At 39.9% G+C, this 27,568-nt stretch overlaps 1 protein-coding gene across 1 annotated transcript in view; it reads right to left on the bottom strand.

Moving 5' to 3' along the window:
• Positions 1-27,568, bottom strand: part of WDR70 (WD repeat domain 70) — a 144,612-nt gene that overhangs the window by 83,590 nt on the left and 33,454 nt on the right. The window contains exons 8-9 of the mRNA XM_044431200.1: positions 24,909-25,062; positions 22,544-22,620 (exon numbers count right to left, since the gene is read on the bottom strand). Coding sequence (XP_044287135.1) covers positions 22,544-22,620; positions 24,909-25,062 — 231 coding nt within the window. The remainder of the gene's footprint in view (positions 1-22,543; positions 22,621-24,908; positions 25,063-27,568) is intronic.

Below are 27,568 nucleotides of genomic sequence, written 5' to 3'. Positions count from 1 at the left end.
GATTTAGAAAATCTGAACATGGGAGCAATACATACCCCAGCTTAGAAATTTCCTAAACTTTGCTATGCTACATGCCCAAAGTTCTGTTATGTTTAACATAAGTATATGTGCCATGTTTTTTAAAATATCAAGGTCACCTGCAAATTGACTCTGGTTCTTTTACACTGTGATGCAGCTATACTGAATACTTGTGTATTCAGTATAGCTGCATAAAATGGTAAAGGGAAGTACTAAGGGTTTGTTGTTGTTGTTGTTTTTCTCTTTTGTGGCACAGAAGCCACTGTAACCTGCCTGCATTGCTCAACAATATCTGCGTCCAAAGTTATATAGCTGCATGCCATGATTCTTTTCTGTGCTACAGGAACTCCTCCAAAAACTGAAGCAAGCTGGTATAGACAGGATGCTTTGGTATGGCCTCTTTACACACAATTGCAGATTTCCAAAGTCACTGAGCAGGGTAAGGAGGAGTCATAGTGCAGTGGCTCCAGTGTTGCTAAAGATTACATCAAAAAGGTTCTTAAATTTAAACATGCAATTTATCACATACTTTGTTAGTATACAGAGCAGCATGACCATGAACTCATATCAAAGAAAGGAGCCCTTGCTATGATAATAAAATGGAGAACACATAAGTCAGCCGCAAACCTTCATCATCAGTTTGGTTCCTGTTGTGGCCATCTGAATTACAAATCAACAAACATTCAAGCTCTGAGATTCATAGTTTCTGGAAAGAGGCATTCTTAGAAGATAAAGAAGACAAAATGTATTTGTCAATTCTTCACACTTATCTGAAGCAGAACAAACAGAACTGACTTGCCTTATAAAGCTTTAAAAGTACAATTATTCAGGAAAAAACTTTATGGAAATGGGATCCTTTTGTTTATTTTATAAATCTAATTAGTTTCACTACACTAAAGAGAGCCATAAAGTCTAATGGAGTGGTGACAAATTCAGAGGAATAGTCTATAAAGCTCCCAAGGAATGCTTTATATAGTCACTTAAATCTACAAATACTTCAGTAAGTACTGCAACATACACAACCATGGCACTCAAGTGTGTGGAAGATCTCTTTACAGAGGCAAATACTAAAGTACAATCTTCTCCTTGACTAACCCATAGCTCCATCTTTTATTCTCCTTCCTTAAGGCAGGAATTGGAAAGACTAATGGATCTACACCCAGTTTTCAACCAATGCAATGTTTGCTGTCTACTGGAAACATTTGTAAAACATTTATTTTCTGGGATCTAAATGCTAAAATAAATATAATGAAACCCAAGAATATGTAAATGAGAAACTAGTGTGAACATTTAAAAGTTCATTTTATAGGTTTTGTATGTGCTTTTGTCATTTTGGCACTTATTTGCAAGACCAACATCATGTCTCAGTCAATGTTAGCTTTTGAATGTCCATTACATTAATTTCTGCATCTACAGATGCTCGGAAATTATAGACCTGGGCTCACAAAAGCTGCAACACTGAATTTTCATCTGGTGAGATACACTGCGCTTGTGAAAGGGGAAGTGAGAATAAACATACACTATAGATTCTAATCCAATGTTATAATGAAAAGTGAGATGTTTCTATATTCAATTAAGGGATACTCATGATTATTTTTGGTACAATTTATGATAGATTAAGCAATTAACACACCCATACCTTTATGAAAATGTTATTAATGGCAAATAAAATCTCTCCCAGTCTTCCATGTTCTTTTTGACTAATTATATCCTGGGTTGCACACGCACTGTATATTCTAACTTAGCCCACTTATGGCCAGTATTATTTACATACCAATAAAGATAACCCTCTCTTGGCATCAAGTTTGCTGGAAAATAATGGTGGCCCATGTGATCCTAATTATGAGTTATATTTACATGTTCTAAAAACTTGCTGACATGCAACATGCTGCCATTCTTTTATGTTTTGCCACAATTTCCATACTTTCTAACTTTGACCTTCTGTATTCTTTTTTATAGCTTCTTGCTTGGCTTAATATACCTCTTTCCTATTCCAATATTTTTCACCTTGTCCAACAAAGTTCTTTGATGTGCTGTTGTCTGGCACTATTTGCTATATGAGACAAATTACTGAAGGACACTGTCTGTTTCAAAAATATCCTATCTCTGCCACAGAAAAAATAAAGTACAACTTATCGGCTTTCTCAATCTATAATTCAGTACTCTGGAAGTGCAACATGTTTCTGGAGGCCTGCAGGATTAAAATACAAGAACACTGCAGTGGCCACTGTTAAGAATATCAACATCAATGCATCACTGCAAGAAGCATCATCATCTTTTTAGCAGATAACTAGAGAAGTCTGCCTGCAACCCAGACGTCTTTAGATTAAGTGCTGTCCAGAATATTACCTTATTACTAAGGTTAAACAAAAACCCCCAACAGGTTTTGAATTGTCTTCCTGGTGAGGTGGATGTCAGGGGTCCTCCCGAACAATTGTGATAAAGCGGACCACATATGTCATCCACCAAGCTCACTGAGAAGTCTTGCTATGTTGGCCAAAGGATAAATTCCCCTCTATGAGTTCCACGGATCCCAAAAGTCATTGGGGAGGTGCTGCCCTGGTCATCTGGTCTTGCAGAAGGAAGCAGGATAGGGACAAATACATGACCTTCTTAGTAGTGGTGCAGCTTGTGCAATTCCTTCCTTTACAGTTCCTTGTGAAGTAGGCTCCCCTTGGTAGCTTTTAGCAGACTGTGAAGACCTTTCAGTTTAGGAAGGCCTTTGGCTAGCAGTAATCCAGTCCAACTGAGTTTACAGCCACATACAAACAAGTACTCAAAGATTAGGCGTTAGATCCAAATTTAAATCCAGATTCTTTGTTCCCTCCTTCTGACAGCACCCTCTTCAGCTCCCTGAGCATGCTACACGTTGACCTGATTCCCATTTGATGATAACACAAGAGTACAATTTGAACATGTGTAGCTGATGAATTGTGGGTTATTGTCCTATGTGAATCCTGCACTATTAACTTTGAGTTATTTAACTCAAAGAACCCAGATATCCCAATCCAGGAACAAATCATGGGCCCTCCTCCTTAGTTGTTCATGGTTAACAACCCATAGTTACACAAGAATGCATTGCTAATGCATAACAACAATGCATGATTCAAAAGCAACCTGCAATTCAACAACAACCTATACACAATTCATACTCTGGGTTATCTTTACATATGAACCATTCCAGAGACTAAGGAGACCCTGGCGAAGTGGATACACTGTGCTGCATGGGAGGGAAGGGGAGAATCCCCAAAATTGGATGGAGGGAACTTCCAAGAACAATGGCCTTCCTCTTGCTCATCTTGCATCTATACTTTACAAGTTCACAGAAAGAACAGGTACAATGCATAGCCATTACGGTTGCTCAATCTCTCCACACCCACAAAGCCTACCAAGAGGATTTTTTAATACCATATTTATTATTCCATATGATCATTACTATTTCAGTAACTATAGTCCAAACCATACACTTGTAGCTATTCTGTGAATTCATCAGTTACTTCCTCAAGCCTGCAAAGTTATGTCTGAAGACAGTGACCCAAAAAACCAAACCAAACCAAACCAAACCCTGTTGCAGTCCTCTGTCTTATCTAATGTATTCCCCCACTTCTTTGTATTCTTTTTATAATCAGATTTTTTTAAAAATGTAATTGGGTGTCTTCCAGCGGAGAGGCTACAGAAGTGCTGCACTTCCATTTTTCTGGTAATGGGGGGGCAGGGGCATTTACTTAGATCTAATCTCCTGGATAAGAAGGAAAAACAGGATGAAACCAGTCTCTGTAAAGACATTGTTATGATCAAAAGAGAAGTTCAATACAGGAAATTCAGTTCAGGTTACCATCATCAATTAAATTAGAAATTACTCAGATGTAGCCTTGCATGAAGCAGGGAAAGTGAGGGTAAATCACTGGGAAAACAGGATGGCTCCTAAAGATCTCAATTAGTTCAGGCTGTAAATAGCTTTGCAATTTGGGTTTAGAATTATCTCTACACAAATCAGAATTTTGACTGAGATTAAAACAACCAGTACCAAAAGGCGATAACACAAAGATCTTAAAAGGATAACACAAAGCTCTTAAAAGGAATTCCATATGCTGACAAATGAAGGCATTAGCCATTTGTTTTTGCAGCCCCAAACTCTGCCATCTTATTTCTCACCATCACAGGCAATTACAATAACAAGGAACAGAAAGCAAGAACTTTAAAAAAAAAAGCATGAATATTCTGCATTATGTTTTTCTTACTTTCCCTCCTCTTTGATTCAAGACCATGTACACATTTGCAATGTAAGAACGAGAAGCAGGACCAGTTAACCTAGTTTTATTTTACCTAAAAAGAAGAGAATGATTTAACATTAATATTATTTTTTAATTTCAACTACTCTGTGAGTCTATTACAGTTCTGGTGTTTATTGTAACAGAAATGAAAAAAGGAAAAATAAAAGATGGCTTTCCCTTTTAACAATTAGTGATATCATTTGTTTATTAAGTTGCAAGGTCTCACACTTCCCTCACTATACCTTTTCCCACTCTATCTCCCTTAAACTTAAAAGTCAGTTATTTAAATTTAACTAGTTAATATGCACATGATTAAGCAACAAACAACTTTTTAAATCAACTGACAACCATGTTCCTTTGATATTTCTAGTATTTGCACCCTTGCTTATGAGAATGCTTCTCTCCAGTTCAGAGAAAAAAGTGTCTTTGTGTGTCAAACAGTAGTTTAAGTATCCCTCCCCCCAACCCCAGGAATCCTTTATATATCGATGGAAGATTATATTATTGCTGCTACATAGGAATTGATGGATTCTTGCACAAGGACACTGGAGCATACTTTGACAAACCATGCAGAAAGACCCTGAAAGCTTGGCAAGTCAACAAGGACTCCTAAGGCTGCATTCCAGAAAACATATCCCATTTTGGAAGATGTGTCTTCAGGACTGTTGCCTCAGCCACAAAGATTACGTTTGAAGAAGTTAATGCTACTACTTTTACTCTAAAAGGACAATTATCATCCCTAGAAGATTTCCCATTGGAAGTGAAAGTTCCCATGAATTCATCCAAAAACCTAAGTAATGACCAAACATTTTCTGTTCTTGTAGAAATGCCATAAGCACTACCTAAATTTTTTACTGCCCAAGAGAATTTGGGAATGAGGACAAATGAAAGGGAGATGAAACAGCATGCAATACATAGGTGAAGGCTATGGGCTCTAAAACAGGCAAAGTGCCCATTCTGGATAGCACTTGATCATATTTTATCACGAAACACTAGTAAATTATGGCATATGACATTTTATAAAGCTCTCACATAGCCCAGATAGTGTTATTCCTGAGTTCAATTCTATATTATTTGCCCAGGATTAAGAGATTATAAAACTTAAAAAGCAATTGAGGAATTTGTAAATAATATTGGATTATCATCATCATCACCACCACCACCACCACCACCACTTCTGTTAAGGTAGAGTCACATTCCAGAAAAAAAATCCTCACTTTTCCCACCCGTACATCAGTAGCCTCATTTTTAATTGAATAAAATGGAAACAGGTCCTTCCAGAGCCCCAGGCAATCTGTCTGCGATAGTCCCTGGAGAGGAAACACATTATTTTTGTAATGTGGCAGGATTCTGTTTACTGCCAGCCCTAAAATTTCATTTGTTTCCAAATCTTTCTCAGTTCACTGCACTGCCTTCTTTCACCTTGAAGCCAACCACACAAGAAAGAGTTCATTCAGAGGATGTGTGCAGCCAAAAGAAGATCTAATCATTCCACCTGCTAGAATAGAAGATGGAAACATGAGCCTTTCAATCTATATGTCAGTGGGCACGTATCTGTGAGATAAGGGGTCACAATTATGCCATTAGAAAAAAAAATAGACGTGTACATAGTAAAAATACACTATTGGGGGGCATGATTCAGACAGACCACCTCACTGTTAGGTCTCTGCTTGGGGAATCTTTAATGTTTTGAAAGATAATAAACAGGAAACATATATGCACACATGGAATAAAGATTCACTTTTCAAATGGAGGGGTCTGTATTTTTCAAAAAATAAGCCAATAGAACTGTTTTATTAAAAAGTGCAGTATATACGTTTAACTAAGCTTGTGATAGGGGATTAGTCTTCAATAGTCAAATCATCACCCACACGTCAGATAGATATGCCTCAGCTTAAAGGAAACTCACACTAAATTCTTTACAGTTGTTTAAAAAGACATCCAAAGATTTCTTGGAGGAGGAGACTGACTAGATGTAAAGGGAAGCATTAATCCTATATTTTTAATAGTCATATGGGTAATTTTGGTAGGCATAGACTTTCACCTACATATGGCTAACTGCAAATGCCAAAATTCTCTTCCAAACAGCTACTGAAAATACAGAAGCTGTGCTCTGCTCCTTATGCTGAGAAGGATAAATCTGGGCACAACGTGGTAAATACACACAGGTTCTATGATGAAGTTTGAGATTAAATGGGAATTCTGGATCTGAGAAGGTAAAGGAACATAGTGGAAGGACTACACATTGTGCAAGAAAGCAGTAAAACATGACATCTGGTGCACAAGGCCTACACACAAGCCCTCATGAAGGTCTCTCACAACAAGGGGTACAGGCATACTTTATCCATTCTAGGGGGTAGTAGGGCCTGGCCTGGGCTTCTAGCTTATTACCACATGAAAAAACTGAGGCTAGCTTATATATCCTACTTGTGGTTGTTTACACAAACCAGTTTACCTATACTTGTATGGGAGATCTATAGTACACAACAAACTCTCTCAAGAATTATAAATTCCAGGAGTTTCTCCCAACATTTTGTTTTCAGAAATAGGAGATGCCAGCAAGCGAGAAGGTCTTTGTGCAATTTTATACACTATATTACACCCACCTTATATATGTTGCATCAGTTCTGGGTTTATTTCTGGGATCACTTCAAGATGTTGGTTCTCTTACATGAAAATGTGAGGTCAAGGTATCCAAATGAATTCCAGGGCCAGTAGGAAACAAGGATGCTTAGCAGATTCATGGGTTCCTGGCCACAGGTGAATGAATTGAGCCTCTGGTCTTGAAGGGACACAAGAAAACCAGCACGAGAGCCTAAGGACAGGGAGCGGACCCTTAACAGCATTTGTCACTCAGATATAACTAATACACAAAGATGTTGCCATGTCTGTCTATAAATACAAATCTATGGTCCAGAAACATAAGGAACATAAGCTAAAGGGCAACAACTGTCACTCCACTTACGCAAACTTCCAACTGCCAATTTTTCAAAACAGACAAGCAATTCGACAGGTGGGGACAATGACTCAGCTTATGAGTTTGTACCAGTTTCAGAGGAATGATGCTTGGACACTGCCTTTATGTACATCTTTTTTTCCCAATAATTAACAGCAAATGTCTATTTTTTTTCTGTAGGCAAACACAGGGTTTGGGCAGCAACTATGATTAAATAGGTTTAATGCCACCCAGATGCTGACATAGCCCAATATAAATACTTATAACTCAACCATATCACTACATTAGTGCACTTCACCGAGGCTTACTAAGAAATTGCCATCACTGACAGCAATTAAGCACTGTCTGAAATGTACCAACAACATGAACAAATGTCAACATTGCTGGAACATTGTAGTATAACAAAACCTGAGACCATGTTTATATTTTCCCAGTTAGCAGTCCAGTTAGTTTTACTTAAATACAGGAAATTGTGTGTTTTAAAAAGTGTCGATGAGGAGAAAAGTCACTTTAATCTCTTCAGGAGGAGGACTGCAAGTATCCTGATGACTGAGACATCAAAAGTACTCATTTATCATCTCCTGCCCTTGCAGTTCTGCATTTGCTCTTGCTACCTTCCTTCTCCATGGTAGCACAGATGTGAAAAACATACAGCCTGTAAGACATAGCTGGTCTCTCAAACACTTGTTGGCAGCTGCTGTACCTCAGCATCTACTCTTCCTTCCAAAAAATGGATGAGGGGAAGAAAAAAATGCTCTACGGATAGTCTCCACGGCTCCTGCCTTATAGCAGGTACCTTATTCATAAAGCTTCTCAGGTAGCAATGGTTGAAGGTTCCTGCCTACTTCTAATACCTTGTTGCAAAAGGACTTCAGAACTATTGATCCTCAATTAAGAAGGGCATATGTGTGAGAGAATGGGAGAAGGCTATTTGTGAGAGAAAGGTCTGAGTTGCATTTGAATAAATGTGCATGTATGTGTGAACCTCACCACCACAGTGGACAACTGATGGCACTTCCAGGACCAATGCAGCTATATAGCCCTTGGGTAAGGGAAGGAAGGATGGATATAGTAATGCCAGTGCAAAAGATACTAATTATACTGCAGGAATAGTCTGGTCATTCTTCCATCAGCTTCAGCAGGTGGCATTATGCATGCCCCAAATGCACTTCATACAAACATGCAAGATAATGTCTTCAAGTCATTTTGGCAAATGGCTGTACAGAGGCGAATGCTCTGATCATTTCTTGTGTACTGGTCTCTCTCTCTCTAAAAATCCATTCAAAATAAGGACCAGATAATGCACATCAAAACACCCTCTTGAACTGTACACAGAGGATTTATGGTCTCTTTGGCTTTCCCAACAATGCATCGTCTCCACTTACAGTTAAATTATTTGTAAGAACTATCTGCTGCATATCGAATACTTCAAAAATGCGAAGAGCAATGATTAAATATCCAGTTTTAATTTATTTAAAGCCTGCAAAATTGTACTGAAGTACATGATTTAATGCCAATAATGTCACAAACACTCCAAGAAGCATTTTAAAGATTTTTTTTATGAAAACAGCTGAGGTTCAAGTAAAAAAAGGTTTGGTTTAGAGGTGGGGAGGGTTTCCTGCCCGCTCTGAGATGCTAAGCTTTTTCCGATCCAGGCATTGCACTGTATGGCAAAGCCCATGTGTGTGTGATGCACAGAGTCCACAAAGAAGAATGACTGGAGTCTCTATCCTCCAGTGAAAGTTTTTAAATCCACAGCTAATAAACAGAGGAGAACTTCAAATGTGTAAGCTAGAAGCATGGATCAAAGGATACATGGCTATATCCCATATTTATCATTTCAGAGGAACAACATGAGCCAGGCCATGAAATCAACGTGCATGGCTAAAATTTAATGTTGAAGTTAAACAAGTGGCCATATCTGCACGACACGTTAAGCCGCTTTGTGAATAAGTGAAACAGATGGTTAGGTTTACTGTAGCTCCTTTCCCCCCTCAGTCCTCCAGTCAGTATCCCAGAGTCCTTCATGGCACAACCCGTCCTGTGTCCCTTCCTGTAGCTATCCATTTTTATTCATTACCATTGTTCCCCACCTCCCAAGCCTTTAAAAAAGGGCAATTGTTTCGGCCCCTGAAAACTGCACCTGTGTTTAGAGTACTGGTCCTTCTTAAGCGCACCAGTGCATTTTTATGATTGTCTAAGATGTATACTCTTCCCTGATCAAATTGTTTGTACGTTCTCAGCTATCAAAGCCAGCAGAGAAGAAGACTAGATCAGCTAAAGAGAAACTGACAAGGTGAAACTACATTTGACTAATTCATTTGGCTAACCTTAATTTGCTAAGGGTAAGGCTGCATTAAAGTGTGCCCAGAACTGTGCGTGCACAGCCAAAGGTCAGCAGGCAAAGAACTCCACTGGAATCCCCTTCCACACACAGAACTCCAACAAGTGTTTGCATGCAGCCAGGATCACCCATGCCCGTAGCACTTATCAAAGCAACTATTTTAAATGACAGGGCCACAGCTCACATAAAAGACACTTTTCAGAATGCAATGAAAATATGGAGCAGCAACAACTTGGTGACCCTGTTGGCAAGAGTAAAAGCAGTGTGATTCAGTACAAATGTATTTCTCCTAAGTTTCTTGGGCCTCCTCCCATATTCCCGTATTTAGAAAAATCTTTATCATCAAGCATGGTTTTCATGCTTTTCAAGAAGCATGTTGAGAACCATCTTTTCCCTCTTTGCAGTCTTTAATATGCTGAAAAATTATGTACCTCTATTCTTGTAGTTTGAAGGATCTCAAAATGTGAAGCTGTTCCATAAGGACTTTTTCAACACAGCAGCTAACCTTAGAAATTCACATAAACACACATCGTTTATAAAGACAAAAATAGCTTTACTAACCCTTTTGTAAACATACAACACTCAACAAGGGCCAGAACAGTGAGAGATATTATTCACAGTTCTGTGCATTGTGTCAGTTCATTTGTTAAGTTACTTTAGCTGTTCTTTGCTACATGCACATAAAACTTTTGGGAGTCAATCCTTCTCCTTGAAAAATGGCAATCTATACTAGAGGCAAAACACACTTATCCCATTATTCTCACTTTCTATTGTTCCTAATCCCATTCATCGAGTTTCACATAATAGCTGGAACCAAACTCTGTGAAGAGAACTACATGCATGCCAAGGAACTTATGAGATGATCCTTTCCAAAAGCAGATTCCTCAGTGAGCTATCCTACGTAGGTCAAAATAGGCATGTGGCATGAAGGCCATTCTTGCACACTCAATTTTAAACTAGCATAAATAGCCACCGTGTTGTGCTGGGGTGTGTGCGGCTGCACAGTAGGTAGGGGACATAGAGCATTTAACCCTTCTCCCCCCACCCCTATATGGAAATACTGCCATTAGCATTGGGAAGAACGTGCTGGCACCAATGGGTTCTTCCTCCCAATGCAAACAGCAGTACTGGGTTATTTTCATTTGGATTGGGTGAGTGAAGGGTTAAAGCTTCTCCCCCTCTCCACCTACTATAGTCCCAATCCTGCTCTTCCCCTTCTTCATGGCAGCTAATTACACTAAAAAGGGCAAACAGTTTGCTCAGCCCTTTGAAACCCAAGATGAACTTGGGGAACTTTAGTGCAGTGCAAGGAGCGATGCCTGCAAAGGTGAAAGGTAAGTGTTCAAAATGACCACTCTGGCCAAAAGTGGTCAGGCATGTCTAAGAAATGCTTTGGATTCTGCTTTTAGTGTCCAAAAAGGAACTCACATTCTAATATTCAATGAATGTAACAATAATGCTCTTGTGTGTACCACACAGGAAACAAAATTCAAATAGGACTGGGGATGCCATTTCAGACTTCAGGAGAGGGATGCATAAAGTTTACAACATGCTTCAAATTACTGCCAACAGAAAGTGACAAAAAATTATTACTGAGCATCTATTTGGGGAAACCCTACCACCACACACACCTACTTATTATAACCAAAAAGACAGGTGCTCCTGAAAAATTACCACATGAAATCTGGAACTTGAAAGCATTAATTGCTATCACACCATGGCAGCTCTGAAATATACTTTTTTTGTCTTTTTAAAGCTGGAAGCATAGTGCTTCTATTTCTCATGTTTTGTTGAAAACATATATTTCCACTATGCCATTCGGTGGAGGAGAGGGGAAAAGAATTTCCCTGTCCTATTCTAGGATGATCAAAAAACTAGTAAACACTCACCAGTTAATCACACTGAGAATCTGAGCATGCCTAGAACCCAGACATTTCCAGGGTTTGTATGTCTCTGCTGCCACTGCATTTTGTATATGCAGCAAGAGGCACCAGAGCCTATCTGTCTACAGTCTCAACATTGTAGAAATCTCTCCACTCTAGTATTCCAATGACTGCTGGCCTCTAGCTTCTGCACTTGACGACTGATATGAAATATCTGCACTCAGCACTGTTAGGCCTCCTGCTTTCTCTGAATTTAAATGACAAACCTTGCTGCATCAGACAGTGCAATTATCTAGTTTTCACTTTGATTCCCAAGTATAAGTTTGTTTAGTTAAAATAGCAAACAAAAAGGCAACTGCTGTTTCTGGAGTGATCCCCTGGTGCTTTCATATTCTTACGTTTCCTCCGTTTTTCATGAAGGTTCACTTCCCAAAAGAATGGTGATAGAAACTACTACACACAAAGTAATTATTTTGGGAAGAAGAAATGTACATGGTCTAGTATTTTTACGATGACAAAAGAAGATCTGTATCTTATCTCAGAGTTCAACCATGAAAAAGTGGAAGGTTTGCCAGTTGATGCTTAATCACAAGGTCACTACTGCAGGTACATATCGACATGGAGAGCTAACAGCAGTTTTGAGCATCACTAAATAAACTAAAAAGCATCCTGTACATTAAACTGTTTTAAAATACATAGCATAATATATGCATCAGTATAATGTCTTAGACAGGAAACATCTGAGGGTGAAGAAAGATTACTAAATCTGCTAGCACCCTCTCCCTACTACCCACTTAACGTAAGATTTTAGGGAGACAAAAAAGAAAAAAGCAGAGGACTATTAAAAGCATGTTATCACTGGGTTGGAGAACTAAATACCAAAGAAACTTACTGCCCACCCCACCCTGCACTTGAAAAAACAAGTATGACAAAGTTGCAGGGAACTCTGGATAAATTGACAGAAAACTATTCTGTGCATTGTTATAAAGTACCCAGAGAGCTTTGGCCATGGACTGGCAAATAAAGAAATAAAAATAAAGTAAATGAGTTCTTTTGGATATGAGGTGCAGGTTTCTATCCATACCGCACTTGTTTCAAAGTAACAGGACTTTGGGCCCAAGATGTGTGAGTATTCTTCTAGCCTGAAGTGAGTTTCATACAGGCAGGTGGAAACCTCAGTCAAAAACCTACACAGAATCTAGTACTTTTGGCTTTCGTACATTTTGTAATTTGATTGTCATATTTGTGGGCACATATTAAAGTTTTGTACTTCCCAACAGCTGAAGCTTTCTGGGCAGTGCAGAGCTATTAGAGCTTCAAGAAAATTTATTTAGACTTGAGGAATTTACAATAAAGAATTTTCAAACAAATGAACACACTGGATTCAATGAGCAAATTCATGAAGCAGGGGTGGGGAAAGCATGTGGCCCTTGATGATGTTTTGTGCAGACTCCCATGTGTTGCTTTTGCCAAAACTGCCACTGAAACAACTGCCAAATATAAGCCTGCTACTTCCTTTCTTCCCTCTTGTGCATAACTGCAGTATTATACTTATTTTCAGCTGAACTATCTTGCAGGGGTGCTGTGAGGATAAAAATGCATGTTTGTGTGCACGGGAGAAGGGAACGGTGCATACCACCTTAAGTTCTTCCAAAGAAAACTGAGCTACAAAATATAATAACTCTGTTCACGTTGTAGCAACTGCTGGTCCTTCCACCCCGCAAAGCAGGAGCTGTAATGCACTGCAACTCTAAGCATGCTTCTTCCAGCGAAATAGTTAATTGAGTTCAACTGGAACTTTCTTTCTAGTATGACAGTAACCTTAAATGCATTTCACAGATACCTGTTTTGAGAGTTCCACACCCATTATGGCACCAAGCAAGCTGATGCCCTGCAGATATTTTGAACTTTCAAGTTCCATCAGCCCCAGTCAGCTTGACTGATGATCAAAACTATGCAAGTTATAGTCCAAACCCTCTGCAGGGCAAGTGGTTTTGGAAGACTGCCATAGGGGGATGAGTAGGTACCAGCAAAGAGCTGAAAGCTGTCCCATTAAGTCATGGAGTTCCTCCACTTAAACACAAAAGCAAGCATAGCAACATGGAGACCAGGTGGGGAGGTCTTCACATGGTCAGGACAAATGCTGTATCTCAGCAAAACCATGGCGATCTGTGTTTATTAAAATGTCTGGTACTGGCCTTGGCGTGAGCTCTTTGCTACTCCAGCTGCTCACAGAACTCAGTCTGGCCAGCATTAGCTGCGTGCAAAGCACAAAATGTTTGTATAACATACTGATGACGCAGGAGGTGTTCAGACTAATAATTTGCATCCTCAACTTTTTATGTACCCACAGCCACCGCGGAACAAGCCGTTTGCATTCTGAAATGGATCCACAGCATGCTGAAATTTTAAAAACTTCCTTCACACTTCTGAGAGTGTATTACCTAATTCACACGATCACTGCATGAGACAAATTTAGAGTGAAGAAGAGAGTCAGAGGGGTAGTGCTGTATTAAGAAATGATTTCACATCCCTCTCCCATCATGATTTAGGAAAAACAACTTCATTTTCAATGCAGATCTCTGGAGCTGGCTATAACTTGATGTTTTTACTTCAGGATGCCCTGAAGGGTGAATCATTTTCTTCCCCAACTGCAGCCTTGTATGTCTGGGCCAGATCCAAGGCTGTTCCACCAAAACCAAAAGAGTCAGGAATGCTAGCGTGTGCACATCGCTTTGGCTCAAATGTTCCAGCATCACTGAACAAACTTACTTGAATACTAGAAGTGCATTCATTAAAATGATAGACTGGAAGTTTGCATAATCAAACAGGACCTCCTGGTAATGTGCCCTCCTGTCCCGTGAGATCTGAGGAGGAGGTCCTGCTCTGGGAGCCCCCCTTGAAGGAGATCAGGAGGGTAGCTACCCAGAGAAGGGTCTTCTCTGCAGTGGCACCCCAACTTTGGAATTCGCTCCCCAGAGAGGTTCACCTGCACCGACACTTTATTCCTTTCAGTGTCAGGCAAAACCCTTTTTATTTTCCCATTCTTTTAATAGCTAATTGGTTTAAATCTAGATTTTATGATACTGAGGTGTTGGATGCTATGCTTTATTTGTTGTTTTTACTGTAAACCATCCCGAGACATTAGTAGTTGGGATGGGTTATAAAAGCCTCCAATAAATAGATAGATTTGTCCATCTAGTTTAGTACTGTCTCCTTTGCCTGCAATGGTCTTTTAGGGACTTAAGCAGAGCTCTCCTACCACCTGATCCTATTAAATGAACAGCAGGAATTTGTGCATACAAAGTACACGATTTTCTACTAAACGATAGTCTTTTCTTATGTTCATGATGAAAACAGCTTATACACTGCAAGGAACTCATGGGGGGTGCAATGCAGACCACCCACTTCTACTGGATCCTTTGGAAGGTCTTTAACAGTGAGCCAGAGCACCCATGGATTATGATTTTCACCCATTCCAGAGTAACGATAGCCTATTGTACTGATTCTGAGTTAGAGGGGGAATTGGTGCCGCTTCCCCAGCTGGGAGACCTGAGCTTTGGCAGAGATCCCTGTTCCTCAACCAGAGATATCTTCTAGGGTAGCAGTAGGAGGTCTCTATAGGGGTTTCCTCTATGGCTTGGAGTGTTTCCTTTTTAGCACATCATTAATAGAGACAACAAGACACAGGCATCCCACAAGGCACAGCAACTGCCTGAAGGACAGGTTTCCTTTAGCATGATGGAATATCCAATACTAGTAGACATTAGTAGACACATCCCTCTAGGTAAACCAGAGCAACCTGACATAACTGAGGCTTTTGTAGTTTGAACACATCATCAGAAAGTACAACTCTGAGGAAAAGACAATCATGTTAGGGAAAGTTGAAGGCAGAAGATGAAAGGGAAGATGAAGTATGAGATGGGTTGAATCCATAAAGAAAACCACAGGCTTGAACTTGGGATAGCTGAATGGAGCTGTCATAGACAAGGCATTATGGAGGGCCTTCATTTGTAGTGTCGCCAAAAGTTGGAGATGACTTGATAGCACAGAACAGCAATAAGAAACTGGGGCTTTAAAGGTCAGCATCAACAAATTGAATTGGGTCCAGGAATGTACTGGAAACCAGTGCAGTAGGTTCAGAATTGGTATAGGATGATCTGACCATCTGATCCTAGCAAAGATACAGACAGCCACTTTATGGAGTAGCTATAGTTTCTGAGCAGTCTTCAAAGGCAGCCCTCTGGGAATGCAATACAGTAGCTGTTCCTAAGCCATACACAGCTGAGCCCAGGTTTTCTTTCCATAGATGGCTGATGTACCCCAGTTTATTTAAAGTACCACTTACACTCATATGAACCTGCTCTGGTTTTGGAGACCCTACTCACTGGCCCAGTCATAAGATCAGTATGGTGGACACTAGAGAAGGGACCTCTCAGTGGTGACACTTGCCCTATGGAATTCCCTCCCAAGAGATCTATGGTTGGTTTCCTCCGTGGCTGCTTTTAGGATAACTTTAAAAACCATATTTTCTTTGGCTTTTAATTGATCAAGTTTCATTGTATTTGCTGCTGTTACATATTTTATTGCACTGTATTTTACCTGGTTCATTTTAAAATTGTTTAAATGTAAAGTGGTTGTACAATTGATTGATACTGAATTTTGTAGTTTCATACTGTAAGCTACTTAGGAAGACCATGGTCTCAAAAGACAACTAAGACATTTATTAATATACAACTAATAATGTGTTTTTGTTTCCTTATTAGCATGAATGACAACCAAGGAGAGGCCTTGGCCCAGTGGCAAAGCATATGCTTTCCACGTCGAAGTTATCTGGTTCAGTTCCTGACATTTGCAATTAAAACAGAATCAGGCACCAAAGGATGTCCAAAACTAAGCAGGCGTACTTTGAGACAGGAAGACTAATAACTCTGGGATTAGGAAGTTTCCTATTTAACTATACACCAACATTAAAGAGGGTGTAATCCTGTGCCTAGAGAAACCCAAGCACTGAGAATCAGGCTTACTGTTAACTGCACCATCCCACCCTTGAGATCTTGGTTTAATCCCTACTCAGCCACAAAGGACACTGGTTGATCTTGGGCCAGTTCCTGTCTCTCAGCTTCTACAGGACCATTGGTGAGGATTAAATAAAGGGGCAAAGGAAACCAGGCATACAGTCCTGAACTATTTGCAGGAATTGGATAAAAATGTAATAAAATATGCTAGAGTAAAACCAGAAAACTCTAGTTCCAGGTGCAGCAGTAAGACAATTAAGGAAGCAGTAGATAGCATTTTCTAGGAATGTTTTGCCTGTCTGGTTGGCTGTTTGCTTGTTTAAGCCTCAGTGCTCAGGGGTAGAAAGAGGGAGATCCAGTAGCTCAGGGATAGAAAGAGGGAGATCCAGTAAAGGAATTTTCTACAATAAACCAGCTGCAAGAGAAACCACACTACTGGCTCCGATGACAAATCACAAAACTCGGGACTGCTACATTTCAAGGTTGGCTGCAATTCTATTTCTGAATCAGGGGGGTGGAGTGGGGAGAGGATGGCTGGGGACATAGAACACCTGCTGTTTGGGAATTTAATATCACTCAGCTCCATCTTACTTATTCACAAGAACAGCCATCACATGTGTGGTAAGAAAAAAGCCAGATAAAAACCGAGGGCCCTTGATAATTCATTTCATATCCCTATTTTGCTTTCACATGAAAGTCCTAGACTTTTGGATTCCCATAAATTATTTTCTGTTTATTATCATGCTTCAAATAGAAACATTTAAAAAGAAAGAGAGAAAAGAACATATTTACCAGTTCCTGAGAAAAACGCATTCATTAGTGACCTAGTCCAAAACATAACCTTACATACAGTTTGGGAAACTCTATACTTTTCAGGATTTGCTGATCAATGAGAATCTCGTAGCTATATAAGCAAACAAACCCAGTCAAGTCACACCAAATGTTTCATATACACAATCATTTTCAATACGCAAAAAATCAGTCCTTAGCAGAAAGCACTGGAAATACTTTTCCCATTAGTATAAGCTAACTGTGGTAGACGGTTCCTTCCCAGTGGGAATAGTCTGTGCCTATAAACACTTTTTCATTTAATGAAACCAGCTACTGAGTGTTCATTTGTAGCCTACTTTATTACTCATGGGTGGAATCCAGCAGGGCGCTTAAGCCTTCTGCCAATTCCCTTATGGCCTGCCAATTTCCATCCACAAGAAGAACCCACTACTTACAGAGGGAAGATTTAGTACTTCTAGGGCAACCAGAAAGGAGCAAAAACACTTGCTTCTGGAACATGGCAAGTCAATTACAGGATGGAAGTGTAGTGAACATTACAATGTGGATCCTCTATTTCTTCAGAGGTTTCACAGCAGCATAACTTTAACACAAGCCCTCTGTTGGCTGCAAGAAATATCATCTGAAATATTTTTCCCCATTTCTGATGAGACAAGAGACAGGTTTTGGCCTTGGAACCGGGGAGGAAAAGCCATTAATGGTCCAACCCACACCATCCCAATATGGGTCTGACGGGAAGAAGATACAGGAACTGAGATTGTCAACACTGACATGGGGCTGGTGGGTAGCTTATATGAATGCACAGACGACCACTCAAAGAACATCGGATACAGTTAAGTCACCTTACTTTATAGAACGAGACTGATAGAAGATTCTAGAAGATAGTCATGAAACAACAAGGGAAACACTAGGAAGAAACCAGAGGCACCCAAAACATTAGTCAGAAAAATACTGGAGAAAAGGGTGGGAGGCCTTCCTATATATACCGGGGAAGAGGCTCCCCAAAATGAGTTTGGCTAGGAAATCGTCCAAACAACTGGTTCCACGCAGGTGCAGAGTCCACATGCATGATGCACAGAGACCACACAAAGAATGCTAGCTGGAACTTTACAGGAACACAAGAAGCTTCCAGACCCTTGGTCCATCAAGCCCAGTACTCTTACACTGAGTGGCTCTCCAGGGTTGCAGGTGTGGTTTGTTGCTGGCCCTCTTAGGAAATACCAGGAATTGACCTGGGACCTTCTGGGTACAAAGCTGGTGCTCACCAATGAGCCACAGTTCCCTTTAGCACCTAGGACAGAAAGCCATGAACCTTCCTTGTTTAAAATGGCTGTTCACATCTTTCCTATTCTTAATTAATTAATATGCTATGCCATAGCTGAAGTTCTCTGGGGAGTTTACAACAGATAACAGTTTACAATATTTGCACAGAGAAAATAAAGGAACATGGACCACTGTGATTTCTCAATCTGAGATAGTTAAACAGGGATGAGGCTGCTGTTTTCTGAGGACAGGAGTGAAGCCCAAACAAAAGGGACACGCATGGCTGTGTGAGAAATCTGTACCTCCCTCTTTCAAGCATACTGGGGATTGCTGGGGCGATGCAGAATCCATTCCACTGAGGGGTGCAGTTCCATGAAAACTGCCACTGGATTTGTCCCGAGGAAGCAAAAGGAGGCGGCAAAATGCCCAATGTATTTTGGTAGGACTTTCAGGGGAACTAAAACAAATAAACAATCAAATCATAATAGGGGTGATTATATACAAAGCATGAGTTATAATAGAACAACCAATGTTAACAATAACAATGATACTTGCTGTTATCATTATATTATTATTTTATTACATTTATAGCCCTTCTTTTTCCTGCAAGGAAAAAGGAAATTTATTCTAATTCTCTTCCTGGTCTTTATATAACCCTGTGAGGTAGATCAGACTGAGAGTCAAAATCTAGCTTCCTCAAAGTCACCCAGTCATTATTATGGCTTGAGTGGGGACTAGAACCTAGAATTCTTGAGTCCAGTCTAGTTCTCTAACCAGTATACCACACTGGCTCTCAGTAGTAACAATAGTAATTCTATTAAGTCTATAATATGTCAGACATATTAGGAAAAAAATCTAAATGTATTGGTATTAGTAAACCAGTGCTTGTATATGTTTTATCTTTCTTGATAAACAGATGTACAAGTGCCGGGGTGTGGGGGGGGGGTTCCAGAACAAATTTGTAAAGAGGACAATGTTCCTGTTTAGGATCCCAGGCAAACCACTTGCCCTCTCATCTTGTTCCCTGTTCCATCCCCATTAAGAAGCCAGCATTCTGTGGCACTTGAATTCAGTCCTCACTGGGCTGTTCTTCCTGGGCAGAGGAGTACTCTTGCAAACTTTGACACTCCCATGACCATGCCAATATCCCCCATTTTGCTTCTTAATGGTTCTGTTTTGGCTACTGAGTCACTGTAATTCATCACCTACAGCGCAATTAGAACAGATTCATATATTTTAACTTACACCTGCCTTCTTCTGAAGTTATCTTCAGTGCTATCAATGGATATTTATAATATATTAGCCAAACAGCGGCAAGTTCCCATTTCTTTTCTACTGCCTTTTGAAAACATTTTCATTGTAGTTACAGTCTTGAAAACAAAAGAAATGGATTGTGTCCTTCAGAATGAAAGCTGCATCTCATAGATTATAGGCTACAGTAATAATAATGAATCCTAATTTGCTGCAGCAATAAATGCATTAGCTGAGGGAACATTCTAAGTAGGCATTTGTTTCCATTAGCCACTCAGAAAACATGTTGCCAAGAAAAACAGAGACTTTGGGAACAACCTTGGGATTTTTGTTCCTGAGGCTGATGGAAACCAGAAATCTTTACAGATTTGAGAGTAGTTCTCTGGGAAAAGTTATTATTTCCCAATGTTTGAGCACCACCCGGTAGCCATTGTATGAAATAGCATATGTTGTAAACACTGAAGTGGTAAGAAACTAGCACACAACAAAGCATGGATGGAAGATGTGAAAATACAGTAAAATAAGGTGGAACACTCAGCCACAATATTAGTGAAGTAAATAAAATTGAACACTGAGGAGGAGGAGGAGGAGGAGGAGGGGAAGGAGATGACAACAACATAGCAGCAGCAGCACCACCCTGGTCATATCAGTCAATTCTACACCATCATGAGAGGCAAGAATGGAACAGGAATTAAGCAAATCCTCAATTCTGCAAAGGTTTGACTCCTCACCAACAGCTGAGGCACCTTCTCCCAACTTAGTGTTGTGTTCGGCTACAATTTCCATAAACCCAACTAGTATGATTAACTTTATCATTCAACATAGCTGGAGCACACCAAGTTGGAGAAAAGGAATGAGAGGTTTACAACTATTTGTCAGGCAAATATACAGAAAGGCCTATCTTCTCTTGTTGGTACTGCAAGAACACAATAACACCTTGACTATGGTTAGCTACATTCATTGTTGCATTAGCTGGGATGCAGAACTGATTTTATCTGCAAGCAAATATCCAAAAGGAGTAAAGATGAAATGTTTACATTGACATATGGGATAGTGAAACAGGGAACTGAAGCAGCTGCAAGGCATAACCAAGAAATCATATTCTAGGAAAATTGCTCAGATTGCTAATCTTCTGAAGGAGAAGAGAGCCCAGTTTTGCACATCTAGGCACATACTCAGGACTAGAAAATACCAAGTAAAACCACCAGTTGCATAAGTTTTCCCCATTTGGGGTATAAACACTAATGGGAAGAAGTCCATTTCTCCTTGGGAATTTCAAGTGGATTTGGAGATTGTATTTATCTCAGTGGTGGTGCTTTCAGTTTAATTTATGAAGTCACTTTTAATCCAAAGGCATATGACTGCCAGACATTGTTGCTGTCTAACTAAGAGAAACTTTTCTTTGTCAAGGAACCTTGCATCAGCAACCAAATAATGAAATGCAAGAGCACGTAGGTCCCTGCCATATGGACTGTGGATAACTGCAGCATGAGGGAAAGTCCTAGTCTTTCATATATCCCTACCATGCATAAATTGCATGTAGTTTGGGATAACAGACACTCTTCTGCAGCACATGGGCTATGCAATTCACTTGTATTATACACCATTTCATTCATTTGACTAAATATCAAATTATTCCAGCTTAGAAGGTAAAAGCAAAAAATACCCCCAACACACACACAAACACACACCAACCATTATATGTTTTTTTCTGACTGTGGTAAAGGAGGCCCCTTGCAGAGCACAGCTAGTTCCAAGAAATAACGTTTTCACTCCAATTCGAATGAAAAGTAGTTCTGTCATTCTGACAGATGACACTTGTTAATCTGTAAAAGGTCTGTCCAGATACTGCACTGCTGCACCTTGAGCCCCAGCCCTTCACATGTGAACATACAAGAGAGGCATACTGCTAGCAGGGAATAGTTTCAAATACTTTTCTTATTAAATAAGGCAATTTGGTGTCTTTGGAAACATAATTATACATCAATTGATATCATTACTTACATGAGCTTTAAGCTCTTGATCAGGATAAAGGCTTTAAGATGAAATGTTCCCTGAACCCTTATTTGGAATAACTGCTCAACAGTTTTAGACAGAGAAAATGGGAAGTCTGGACTATATAATTTTCACTGTCAAAAGCTGTCTGCTAAGTAAAAAGTCTATTTTTAGACGTGTCAGATTAGCAAACTACTGTGCTACTTGTAATCCAAGGAGAGAGAAATTAATAGATCTAATGTTAATGGTTCCTGAGATGTTAACATTTGCTTTACTTGGCTCAGCTTGCTTTTCAGGATTGGACTGAGCACATGAGAAAATACATGGATTAAGGAGGGGCAGATTCTGAAAGGGTTTGTCCCAAACCTAGTCCAATGTGCACATGAAACATTTAAATTGCTCCCTCTCTAATGAATATGGTAGTTCAATAAGTACATCTTCTTGTTTTTCAGGTGAGGAAAACAAGAAGATGTTTTCGCTGCGGACAGTTTTTGCTGTGTGGAACTAAATGGAGATGTCTCGAGAATGGGAGGATATTGTGTATATGCTGGAACACATGAAGTCCAGATTGGGACAATTGCCATTTAAAATGACATTTTTGCTTAAGCTTGTTCCAGCTCACATTAGACATCACAGCAAACCACCATTCACTGAGCTCGATATTAAATTCTGCCAATTATCGGAATGGGAGGAATTCAAAGGAGAAAGCCTTGTCTGTAAGTGCTATAGAAGAGTCTTGCAAAAATACTCACCCATCATTGGAACACGTCAAAAACTCCTCCTTTATTTTGGGATGCCAACAGCCTGTGTTAAGCATTGCTGTGTGCCCCTAGGAAAAGCAATAGAAGGTGTGGGTACTACAAGCAATGATGCAAACACTGTTTTAGTAGACATTTTTGCTCTCTTTCCTTCTAAACATTTCAGTAAACAAATACTGCACATCAGCACTATTCTATACATAGCTGTATTCCTTAACTGCAAACTGCTTCATAAAGAAGAGGAACTAACAACAGCCATCCAGAATATGATTGACACCCATGTGCTCATGTTTTATGCATTCTCCATCTTTTCACCCTTGTTATGTCTTCTCTTTCACCTCTACTTATCCCTCTTCAGCATCTAAATAAATCAGTGCTATTCTAAGTAATGAAGTGCTGGGGGGGGGGGGGCTCATCTGAATGTGCAACTGTATCTTTTTAAATGTTTAATGTGTAAGATAATTATGTAGCTACCGAACCACTGAAGTTCAGGAACTGTCACCTTGCACCTCGCATTCCATTATATTTCCAAAATCACTCTGTGGTATTAGAGATACAAAACACATACAGATAATCATACCTCAGCTTAATAAACTGAGATGTACTCCCTTAACTCTTACCTTTAAACCAGGGAATCTCTAACCATAGTTTCTCTCAAAACTATGGTAAAAACCTCTGGCTTGTTTTGAATCTGGTAAACATAATCTTCCAGCTCAGATGGAACAGAAGACTAGTTAATTTTAGGCTTCCTAGTTTTATTGCAGCTCAAGCAAAAGGACTGCATGCCAAGGCAAAAAGTTTTTTTCATACCTCAATTTAATCAGCCGAGATATGCTTGTCTGAATGAGGCCACTATCTCAACTAGTTGCAAGCTGCTATGGAGAAAGTTGTAGCAGCTTATCTGTTCCTAGGTGCCATATAACAAATATTTAATAAGATCGCACTTGAACTGAATATGTCCTTTGATTGCAGTTATATTCTAAATGTTTATAAAAGTAGAACATGTATTATTTTTCCAGTAAACACGGCCTGACAAATTTGTGGGGCCCACAGCAGCTCATGGGGCAGTGTAAAGGGAAGGAGACAAAGGTACAGTTCATTTGCCAAATTTAAGATTTTTCCTGGTATGCTCAATTAAAGGTTCACAGAGATTTTAATCTCGGGTAGCAAATGAAGACACACCATGTCATGTGTTCAAGTAAAGTACAATAGAGTTGAGCATTAGCTGAAGAACCAGAATGGAATTATTATATTGCATCCTTTCTCCCCACCCTCTTTGCAAGGAACCAAAGCAGCTTCCACAGTCCTGTTCCACTCCATTTATTCTCACAACTACAACTTTGTGAGGTGGGTTATGCATGAGTTAGAACTAGAACCCAGAACTCCCAGGTCCATAGTCCAACAGTCTATCCACCACAGCACAAATAAATTTGGCAATGCTGCTGAAAACAACTTCAAATAAACATAGCAGAAATCATGTAGTTGCAAAGTTATCATAACGGAATAGGAGGTGTAAAGTGCCAGTGCTAGGATTGTCTACAGTGACAGTGCAGATAGTTGCCATATGGCTTGTCAACCTCCACTGAGGAGAAGAGGACCATTAATGGAGATAATGACGTACTCTCAAGCCAGGCACTAGAACTTAAGAAAAGCCCTGCTGGATGAGATCAAAGGTCCTCCTAGTCCAGCACTCCATAGACACCAGCAAACCAGCTGCTCACAGGATCCCACAAGCAGTTTAGGTGCAAGTCCTCCTCCTGCCCAAGCTCCTCAGTAACTGGCATATGCAGGCAGGCCACCCCTGGTAAAGGAGGCAGCACACAGCCAGCGAGGCTCCTAGCCTCCCCACTCATCCATCTGTACAATCCCTTTTTGAAGCCATTAGCAGCCATCGTCACTCGCCATGGCAGTGAATTCCATAGTTTAACTATACAGTGTGTGAAGAAGTACTTCCTTTTATCTGTCTTGAACCTCCCACCAATCGGCTTTATGGAATGATCCTGTATTTGAGTGCTATGGGAGAGGGAGAAAAATATCTCCCTCCTACTTCTCCACACAATGCATTATTCTAAACACTTCTATCATGTCCTTTTTTCTAAGCTGAACAGCCCCAGTTGTTGTAGCTGCTTCTCTTGGGGCTTGCTCCAGCTCACTCATCCTCTTTGTTACCATTCTCTGTACTTTTTCCTACTCAACTATGTCCTTTTTCAAGTAAGGCAACCAGAACTGAACACTGTATTCCAAGTCCATTGGGAGGAACTACCATGTATTCCCACCCTGTTTTCTGTTCTTTAACCAGCTAGTGATCTATAAAAGGGTTGCCGGATTTTATTCCATGGCTGCTTAGTTTGCAGGTTACCTTGGTGTTCGCCATGTCTACGATGTACTGGTCTCCTTTTACACACTCCATTACAGGGAAGCCATCTCTGTCAAGCACCTTGGCTTGGGAATTGCCCGCAACAACAAGAATTACATCTCCTGTGCTGCTATACTGGAGAGACTTTATCTGGTGACTGAAAAATTAGAGAAGGAAGTTGTCAATACTGTTGCTGTTTAAATCATAAGTTTCAAAGAGCAAGCAAAGAATACATTTGTTTTATAAGAAAATATAGCACAAGAAACACTATCTTGAAATATATCAAGAAATATATCCTTGATTTAAAAGGATATATTTTAAATAACCAGTCACATACCCAAATACTTCTAAATTGATCAGACCAATGCGTATCAAATTTTAAGATACTTTTAGCAGCAGCACCTTATGCCATATAGATGGTCTAAAACTTATTCAAACATGACTAATAACTACACCAATTTAATGGCATTTAGGAAATGATCTTATGGCTCTTAGATACTGACTGGGAGGCTTAGGAGAGATTGAATACCCAGCCCCAAGGTCAAAGACAATGCTCTGAACTCGGAACTGGAAAGCAGAACTCTCTCCCTCACTGCCTTGCAGCCAGCACAGAAAGAACCAGACCAGTTGCTCTCTGAGCTCAGAAAATCAGCTTCAGAGCAGTCCAAGGGAGCATTTGGGAGGGTAGTGAGTGGCGGTGCCTAGGGTGTCCACAACATGAGGTATCTTGAAGCTGCTGTAGCCTCCTTCTCTCTCCCTCCGAAACACTGTTGTTAGAGAGCTACAAACAGCTATCTAGTGAAAATGCAGAGTGGGAGAAGCAGGGATGCAAAGATCTGCTCCCGCAGCTCTTCATTAGTTGTTCATGCAAATGAGGGGGCTTCCTGGCATCTCAGCTGCACCCTTAAGCAGGCTTTATACACACTATTGGAACTGTCCAGATGTGCAAGGTTTTAGGAAGAGTGTTTTGGACAAAAGTTCTTTTAAAAATGATGGGCTGTAATATTCCAATTGACAAATATAATTTTGTTGGGATATCTAAATGAAAAAGTTTGAATTATTGTAGACCAACCCAAAATCATCTTAGTTTATTGGTTAACAAAATTTTAGACATTGCATTATCACTAAAACTGATTTCTCCCTTCAAAGAAGCCAATCCAAGAGACAATTTAATTAGATTTATTGAATGGTATTTGCTTATACATTTCTGGTCTAGTAGCTTTTAAAATAAGCTGTATGTTTTTTCATGATGTAAACACTGGTTCTCTTCTTATTTAAGGTGTGTGTGCATCTCTGTTTTTATGATTGTTCTTTGTATAAGGCACATGCCATGTTTTCTCATCCTTGTAACAATCAGGTTTTAAAAAGTAGAATATGGATATTAATATATTATCTCTTTCATGGATGTTTGAACAACATTTTTTAAAAGTTATGTCTCTTTCAATGCAGGTATATTGCCCTCACATAATATCCTACACATGTACAGAACTTGCTGCTGGAAGTTTCTGTCACAACTCATTGGTACCATACTCTATCCTGGTACCTCCAAGTTTAATAGATTAGTTTACTTCTCCAAAAATAAAACACTACTTTGTAAACTTAAAGAAACTTTTTTCGGGGGGCGGGGGATGAAAATGGCTGAATACTTCAGTGCATGTATGAATTCCTGGATCTCAGTCAAGATCGATATAAATATGTAATGCATTCAATGCACACAGAGTTGCATTATTCAACATCTTCAGCTTAATAAAATACACAGAAAAGATGGAAACCCACTTGCATTCCTTATGGACTATTCATTTATTCCCAGTATAAGCCACTTGTATCGGACACAAACAGAACGTAAAATTAACATGAGAGTAATTAAAAGGGACAAACAGCAAATGATCCCCATCTGAGGGTTCACAAACCATATTAAAAAGCAAATCACATTCTAATCTGTGTTGAAGATGCAACCTTAATCACAATTAGTTTGGGTTTATCTATCAACACACATCATTCATCTTTAGCAAATGAGGCTGTGGTTGGGCTAAGCAAGGATCAAATGGTCTGAACACATAATACTTATACTTATGGCCACCCAGAGAGTCTATGGCTAGTCCAGTGGTTTATAAATCTGATCTGATCTGATCAGCCCACTTGCATTGACTGCCTATATACTTCCAAGTCCAAATACTGGTTTTAACCCATAAAGTCCTAATGGCTTGGGACTACAATATCTGATGGAATGCCTCTTCCAGCTGGAATCTGCCCCACACTATGATCAAAATCTGACACCTGCTTCTGACCGCCTTGGTAATCCTTGCCAGGATTTCTTCCCATGATTGTGGAGAGCTTTAAGATGATCTTGAGCTTTAGCTAGTTGATCAGCATTTTTGTGAATTAACAGTATTGTCCTGCTCATTTAGGATTCTGTTCCCCACACTGGACAGGAGGCATGATGTGAACAGACAGCTGGATTACATCTGAGATGAGGGTCAATTTCAGGACCAAGGACAGCAGTCCTGGAACTAGAGCACTGACACTTCACCTTAGCAGTGACTGGGAACAACTGGTCAGAGTTTATAATCTGGCCATGAAGGGCATTCTGGAAGCTCTGCCTGCTTCAATGCAGCATCTGGATGTTAAAGGCCAGCAGCCCTTTCCTGTAGGTACTGGCTTCT

The sequence above is a fragment of the Varanus komodoensis genome, unplaced genomic scaffold (assembly GCF_004798865.1).
Source record: "Varanus komodoensis strain SLA01 unplaced genomic scaffold, ASM479886v1 scaffold22, whole genome shotgun sequence".
Classification (NCBI taxonomy): Eukaryota; Metazoa; Chordata; class Lepidosauria; order Squamata; family Varanidae; genus Varanus; species Varanus komodoensis.
Note: the sequence above shows the minus strand (reverse complement) of the source record. Positions and strands in the feature narration are given on the sequence as shown.